This window comes from Haplochromis burtoni, unplaced genomic scaffold (genome assembly GCF_018398535.1).
Source record: "Haplochromis burtoni strain Fernald_Lab_line unplaced genomic scaffold, NCSU_Asbu1 Contig_5, whole genome shotgun sequence".
Classification (NCBI taxonomy): domain Eukaryota; kingdom Metazoa; phylum Chordata; class Actinopteri; order Cichliformes; family Cichlidae; genus Haplochromis; species Haplochromis burtoni.
The window spans coordinates 3,212,772-3,220,465 of record NW_024582366.1 but is presented as its reverse complement, the minus strand read 5'-3'; the positions used below and the strand labels follow the sequence as shown (position 1 = coordinate 3,220,465).

General features: G+C 47.1%; 1 protein-coding gene across 1 annotated transcript; it reads right to left on the bottom strand.

The window, feature by feature from the left end:
- Nucleotides 1-4,798: 4,798 nt before the first annotated feature.
- On the bottom strand, nucleotides 4,799-6,629 carry her6 (hairy-related 6). Its single transcript, XM_005920966.3, has 4 exons — nucleotides 6,294-6,629; nucleotides 6,019-6,114; nucleotides 5,816-5,903; nucleotides 4,799-5,659 (listed from the first exon to the last, which is right to left on the bottom strand). Exons 1-4 carry the CDS (start codon nucleotides 6,399-6,401, stop codon nucleotides 5,118-5,120), a joined length of 834 nt encoding a protein of 277 aa, XP_005921028.1. The 5' UTR covers nucleotides 6,402-6,629; the 3' UTR covers nucleotides 4,799-5,117.
- Between the last annotated feature and the right edge of the window lie 1,065 nt (nucleotides 6,630-7,694).

Sequence of the window (7,694 nt, the reverse complement as noted above, 5' to 3'; positions counted from 1 at the left end):
TTGTTTAATTAGTTGCTCTTGTGCAGCTTTTTTTAAACACCCTGAGCACATGCTATATTACTTCCCAGAAAAGCAGCTAACAGCTTATGCCCTTATGTATTACACATTGTGCTTGTTTATTGTGTTATATTTTTATTATAATTATTTCCTTTTCATTAGAATGTCCTGTTTTTCTCTGGGAACACATCTTTGAGGTCTGACCCCAAGGTCTGGAAACTTGGCTTTGAAGGATGAAAGAGCGAGGCTCACAAGTGCTTCATGAAGAACCTCTTTGTGCAATATCAAAACCAACCAAACTGTCAATGTTGGCAGTTGTTTGGACGCTACTGTGGTGGGAACTTGTTTGCCTGGTCTATTTGTTTGTTGTGATGGTCTCTGAGGGGGTGAAACCCTCCCACCCAATTGGCCTTGGGTTCCAGAGTAGCTGGAGGACAGGTCATACAAAGGCGCAGTGTGATGGGGTCATCACTGTCACAGCCCACAATTCGAGGATGTGCCAACTCCGTAACTGACAGCTGCGTATGGTTGCCATGTCCTGCTCTCCTTTAGTCACTGTGTCCTGAAACCATCCACTATAAACGATCAACAACATGTTTACGAAACAAAACTTGGAGGATGGGCTACAGGGCTAAAAAAAAAAGAATAAGACAACTTCCAAAGGCTGTAGACTATAAAAGAAACAATCATCCAGCATCACAGGGCCACCTTTGCTGGAGTTCTTGTTTGTGAGTGTGTGTGAGAGGCTGGGCTGGTGAGAAACATCATGGATTTACATAGCAGTCTGCGACTTCAAATGAGGTGGCTGACGTTTGAATGGGCTGGTGGTGGGAGCCTCTGGTGGGGTTTTTGTTGCCATGCGGGGTGAGCCAAGGATAGTGGGCACACACACACACACACACACACACACACACACACACACACACACACACACACACTACTGAGATTTGTGTGTAGACAGCTTGTCCTGTTTATTGGGCCTACAGGTTACCATAGGAGCCCAGCACAAACTGACTGTGTAAGAGACAAAGAAGGAGTATAAGAGAGTGATAGGGAGACTGGGAAAGGGGTGCACTATTTGAATTAGAGACACTCTGTGGGCTGCTAAGAAAGAACAGAACTGATGAGTAATACACTAATAATAGGGGAGTGAAGATCATATACCATGACATGTGGATACCCCTGTGTAAGCTGCTACACATCATTTAAAGCTTTCTGAATCTGTCAATGACAACAATAGCTTTTATGGATGAGTGACAAATGTGAGCCCAGTAGTCCATGCTGTTTATTAGCCTTACGTGAATGCACAAGTTAAATCTGACTGCAATCTTCCAGCTGCAATGTTACATACTAAGGCAGCCAGAAATAAACTGTGTGGTTTCCTGATTCTCCTGGTTTTTACAACTCACCTGATCCAAATATGTGGTCTTGCATTATCAACAAATGCCCCTGCGTCCTTGTGCTCAACCTTGAGGTTATTTTACCTTCCTAACATCATTTTTTCAGGCTTTCCCACAACTTCCTTTATCCTCTTAGATTATTTCAACTCCAGTGAAGCAGTCTGGGAAGGAAAAACATTTCTTTTCTGAACATGGGCCAATACCGGTGATGAGGCATCACATGTTCACATCTCTTTGTTTAAGTCACAAGCCAAAAATACTGGCAGCCATTACTCTACATAAGCCGTTATACTCCTGATTCAATAAACATGATGCTGAACATTTTGTTGCAATTGGCAAATAAAACGGCTGACCTTCTCTCAGTAATTCTGAACATGTCACACTGACATAGAACAATGATTAAAAAAACGTCCTAAAATACGCCTGGACAGCCGTGGTTAGACTTCTGACCACATCCAAACATAACAGTGTGAACCTCAGGAGGAATAAATGTTAGTTCAGCACACAGAGAACCAAAGGGAAAACCCTTTGCTCTTGACAAGGAACACCTGTCTGAGTGAGTGTATGCTCTGGAATGAGTGTAAGCCTCTGGGACAGAGGGAGGAGAGCATGTGAGCGAGTGTGTGCATGTGTGTCGATCTGTGTACAAAATCTGTGCAAATACCCAGTGGGGGTCATAAATGAGTCTACAGTAAACTTAAATTACAGATCTAACTTTCCATTGTAAGGAATTGCTTGGGTCAGGATTCAGACGGCAGACACACACTGATCCACTTCCGCCCACACAAATCCAACACTTCTCTCTCCCCTCCCACAGCTTTCCCTTTCCCTGCCTGCCCTGCCGGCTGGCTGACGAGCCGTGCTGCCTGGCTCTGTGGCGGTTGCCCTGTCTATCAGTCTATTTCCAGGCTCAGAGCCCAGCGTTGAGGCAGGCAGTCAGTCAGTCAGGCGGTGTGGTGGAGGGCAGAGGGGTTGATGCGTGTGTCAGAGAGGCGCTCTCCCACATTCCCCCGGCGGCTGGCAGCAAGCCGGGCCTGCGGAGGGGGGTTCGCCTCTTTCTCACGACCTCTCAGGTTCCTGCGCTCATCTGGGAGCTATTCATTTCCTGCCAGAAAACAGCCTTCCCCTGCAACTGCAGGAGGAAGGGGTGTGGGGGGGAGTGGGGGGTGCAATGGTATGGGGGGAGTCAAGGGGAAGGAGAGGAGTTTGGCTTCAAAATGAGTCCAGGGCTTGGTACAGCAAGCCCTGGGCTTAAATCATAAAGCTCTCACTTGTCTGGGCCGCAATCAAAGACAGCCCCAGTGATGGGCCAGGAGAGCGAGGGCGAGCGAGACAGAAGAACTATGGGAGAGAGAGAGGGAGAGCGGACCATATGGTAGCACTTAGGGAGCCAAAGAGGAAGCATGGGAGCTTTTTTCCTCCCCTCTTTTCACTCCCTGCATGCACGCGGAATGTGGGAAAAGTTAATGGACACGCATGGCAGCTAACCCCCCGGTCGTGTTGTGACATGTGTGCGGTCACTCCGGCAGCTTGGCCACTGCACTGGGTAATTGGAGAGGCTCATAAAGTTGTTCTCCAGAGGGGAAGAGACCGCTGAAGATGCTGGTGGGTGGGGGCAGCAAGGGAGGAAACGGAGCAAAGGCGGCGAGGCAGGGTGGGAGGGCTCAGCAGCTGGGTGTTGTCCGGGTCACACCACGTGCCTCCCAGACGTCCCGTGTCCAGCTGTGGCCCCAGGGCTCAGGGCAGGAAGCTTGACATTGGTGCAAGCACAGCTGGAATGTTGTGGGAACATTGTGTGTGTGTGCGTGTGTGTATGACTGTGTGTGTCTCTGAGTGTGAGTGCCTTTGTGGAAAATCTCTGCCTCACAGGAGGCCGACTATTATCCCATGCGGCAGCCCTTTCCTTGAACACCCCCCCACCTACCCATTTAACAACCCACTACCTCACCCACTGTGCCCTTTGGCCAGGCATGTCCTCACCGAGCAACCTCCATAAACGCACACGCAAAACATATGCACGCACAGGCACGAGCACACACATGGATTCAATCAAACACGAGATGCATGGCTCCCTGTAAAAAGGTGTGATGGAAATTCAAAATGATGGCACTTATCCACACTTTGTGCCTCTTAGCACACTGATAATTGCAAACACCTGCACCCCCTCCCTACACACACCCCCTTCAAAGAAGGGCCACACTCGAATAGCTGGAGGGGGCACACACACCTGGGCAGAGCAGAGCAGAGCACTACCACATGGCTCGGTGACGATGTATTTAACGTGGTCTTCTGCTTTTAAACCCCCGGCATCGAGGAGTTCAGCCAACACAACCCGGTGCTCCTCTCTATACCTACTGTCAGGAGATTAATGCTGTTGCTGATGTGAAAATTATTTCAAGAGATGAAATTTGCATCATCATTTGGGGCTTAATCACATCAAACTGTTTACTGGTCGTCAGGAACGGGGACGACCTCTAGTTTGGAAACGTTCTTGTGAGAAGAGCCATGAATTATTTGCAGCAGTAAGACGACATGCACTTCAGTATATCACAATACATATGTAAGAGATCCAAACTAAGATTGAATATCCAGAACAGTTTTGATGCAGTTATGCGGTGACTGCTCTTACAAGTTTACTCAAAGACACATCTCAAAGGAATCACATGAGTTATAATGAAGCGATAACTTTACTGTCACATCAACCAGATCTTATATTAGACAAAATAAATAAAACACAGCAGTTTGATTAAGAGACAACACACACTGCAGCCATCTAAGGACTTACTAATCCAACGAGACCAATCACACTGCAATGCACTCCCCCGCTGCTAGATGGCGTAAGTGACCTCTGTAAAGCTCGTTAAGTTTGAAGAAGGAAACGCCAAACAGCTGGACTTCAAGTGAGAAACACCAATTTCTGACTGTCTGACTGATTACAGCACCGACTGTCTCCCGCCTCATTCACTCAAACAGATAATGGAGTTACAATTAGTCCAGTTTACTGACGACCAGCTCAGCTTACACGTGTCAGTTGGTTCGTGCGCATCTTGTGCGTCCTAATAAAACATAAACGAGTTTGTAAATAAGCTGAAACATACTGACGATTATTACTCATTTTCCCATTTTTAGGAAAAAAAATTCAAGATAATTTGCGAGTTTAAACACTTTTTTCACAGTCTGACCAAACTATAGTTTTAAAACAGAGCTTGCTGGTTTTATGTGTAGAAAGAAATTTTTAACGCAATAAACACAGCAAAAATAAACTGAAGCTCATATGAGCCACAGCTTAGGTGCTAACTAATAGGATTTACTAATATATTATTGTCATTAGCATTTATATGGAGATTCTTATTTTCGTTTTCAAGCAGAAGAAGAAGAAAAAGAAGAAAGAGAACCGCCTGTTTTCATATCTTTACAAATTTATTTGTCTTCCAAAACGAAGAACAGCATAAGAGCATTAAACATATCTTTGGCGTCACACGGTAAAAAAAGACAACTCATATATATATGTATATATATATATATGTAATGCAGTGAACGGACTTCCACAATACAAATCCCATTTCAATATGAACTTTACTCCCTTGTTAGCTGTACAAATATAGTGCATACTCTTTCCATTTTACAAGAACTAACAGGATTCAAAACAACTTCCTAACATTGAACAAAGAAAGAGCTAGTAAGTGTCATTTCAAGTCTCTGCGGCCCTTCCCCGCTTTTTCACCAAGGTCGCCACACTGAATCTGTGTTGCCAGACGGGGCTCCGGGAGACACCGCGGCCGGAACGGGCACGGGCGTGCTGACGTTGTTGGCGTACACGGGAATAACGGGGCCGTTTGGCGCAAATGCCGCGTTGGGTATGAGGAACGCAAACTGTCCGTCTGTGGCAGGCACGATCTGGAAACCGCCGTACACTTTGGTGGCGTCTGAGGGTAAACTGGCCGGTGAGGAGCCACCTTTACAGGATACCGGGTTCATGGGCAGGACCTGTGGAGACGAGTTGGGGATTTGCACCATGGACTGGCCGAAGGAGGGATGTGTTGGCCCGGCGGTGGAAGGGAGCTGATGTTGGTGCTGATGCTGGCTGGGATAATTCATGGCATTGATCTGGGTCATGCAGTTGGCCAAGTGGCCGAGGAGTCGCGTCCTGACTTCGGTGTTGACACCTTCGCAGGTGGACAGGAACCGGGTCACTTCATTCATGCACTCACTGAATCCGGCACGATATTTTCCCAAGACAGTGGGGTCGGTGTTCAGGGCAGCTGCAAAGAAAACAAAACATGATATATTTAAATCGAGCAAGTTCACCTCTGGCTGTAAGAAAATTTGATTTTTGGGGTTTTTGAAGCCGACTTGCTAGACTAGCGTAGATTATCTAAAAGACACAGAAACCGATTAGTCCGAAAAATGCCACTTACCGGTCATTTGAGCCCTCTGGAGGTTCCGGAGATGCTTCACAGTCATCTCCAGGATGTCCGCCTTCTCCAGTTTGGAGTGTCTGGAGCTCTGAGGAAGGGGGACGGAAAACAGACCCGATGAGCATCACGCACCCACTTTCTTACTGTTTGACAGATGAAGTCTGGAAATCTATTAATAACGAGAATGACGAGCGAGCACTTACATCTTTTTTGAGAGCATCCAGGATGAGAGTTTTCAGCTGCCCCAAGCTCTCGTTGATTCTGGCTCTTCTTCTCTTTTCCATAATTGGCTTTGACGACTAAAAGAACACAAAATGATAAAAGCTGTTAAAAACCATTTGTCTTGTTTGGTGCGTAAAAAGCCAAAAAATACTCCCTTTGGACTAGAAGCGTGTGAGAAATTGTGTCCGAAATGAAATGTTGAAGGTTTTTGTTTTGTTTTAAATGACAGTAACGGGTAAATATTGGCAATACCAACCTTTCTGTGCTCAGAGGCTGTCTTGGGTTTATCGGGAGTTGTGTTCATGCTTGCCGGGGTTGCAGCAACCGGAGAGGAGGAGGTTTTTTCCATCATATCGGCAGGCATCTTTTTATTGAGAAATATCCCACAAAACCACAGGAAATTACGATCCAATTGTGCCGAAAAGCAGGGGAGGTGAGAGTTTTCAGATTGAGATATTTAAAAGTCTCTTCTCCCTTGAAAAAAAGAAAAAATCCTGAGATGTGTATCGAGTTAGAATCCGTTAGAGCGACGTGCAGCAGTAGCGACTACCAGGAGCGGATGCAGTCTCTCTGTTGGGCTCTCCGCGTGTGGCTTGTATTTATATCTCTCACTGCACGCGAACGGCTCGTGTGAAACTTCCCAAACTTTCTTTCCCACAGTAACTTTCCACCAATCAGGGCGAGGGACACGCGGCCCGAAGGAGGACGGCTCGTGGTCGGCGCCCTCCCATTGGTTGTTTGGCCGCTGGAGCTGGCGGCCAATGGCGCGCGGCCCGGGTTCAGGGCACAGCCGGGGAAACTGCCGTCAGTCTTCAATCATCGTAGCGTTTACATATTAACAGTGGAGCCGCTGACTGGGCAGAGGAACTTTTTTATTTACCGGACAACACATGACCACAGAGAGCAATTATATTCATGATGAAATTGTATAAATTAATGGCAAAAAACAGCAAAAACACTGCAAATATGCGTTCCACATTCTGTCTCCATAAGCTTTCCAACTTTGCTAGGCTGTTGAAAATTTATTGGCAGCTGCTTATAGTGGCTTTAAAAGAAAATAGAGCTATTTTCTACCGTTCAAAAAACACACACACACACCACTGGGAAGTGGTAGGCAATCCTGCAATCAAAGTTTCAGTCATGTGCCATGGAAGAGGCGCAGGCAGGGGAGCGGTTTTGTTTTCCTTTCAGCCAAACTTGGGTAGTTACTGTTACAAATGAAATCTGTTAAAGAAACAACCTGGGATGACAACTCATGACAACTAACAAAACCGCACGGGGAGACCACATGAGAAGGCGAAGTGAAATCCCGAAACAAGCGCACACCGCGCTGAGCACCATCATTACATTCCCCGAGCAAGGTTAATTTGGTTGGCCCTGGGTGGAGGTGAAGGAGGTGGGGGTAAACGCGCACTCTCGGTTTCCACGTTACTGTAGTTTTGAACTCTGTGGTACAAATTTTGGCACTTAATCATCTGTCGGTGTTGTGAATGTGGAGCACGTGCCAGGATGTTTTATGAGTGCGGTGGTTGGAGGTTTGGCCGCCGAGCTGCCGGGGGGCCGCCGGGCCAGGGGAGGAGGGTGAGCCCAGAGAGGGGGGAGGAGAGAGGAGGGGAGGGTATGTGGCGGCGGCGGCGGTGGTTTACATTAGAGGGGA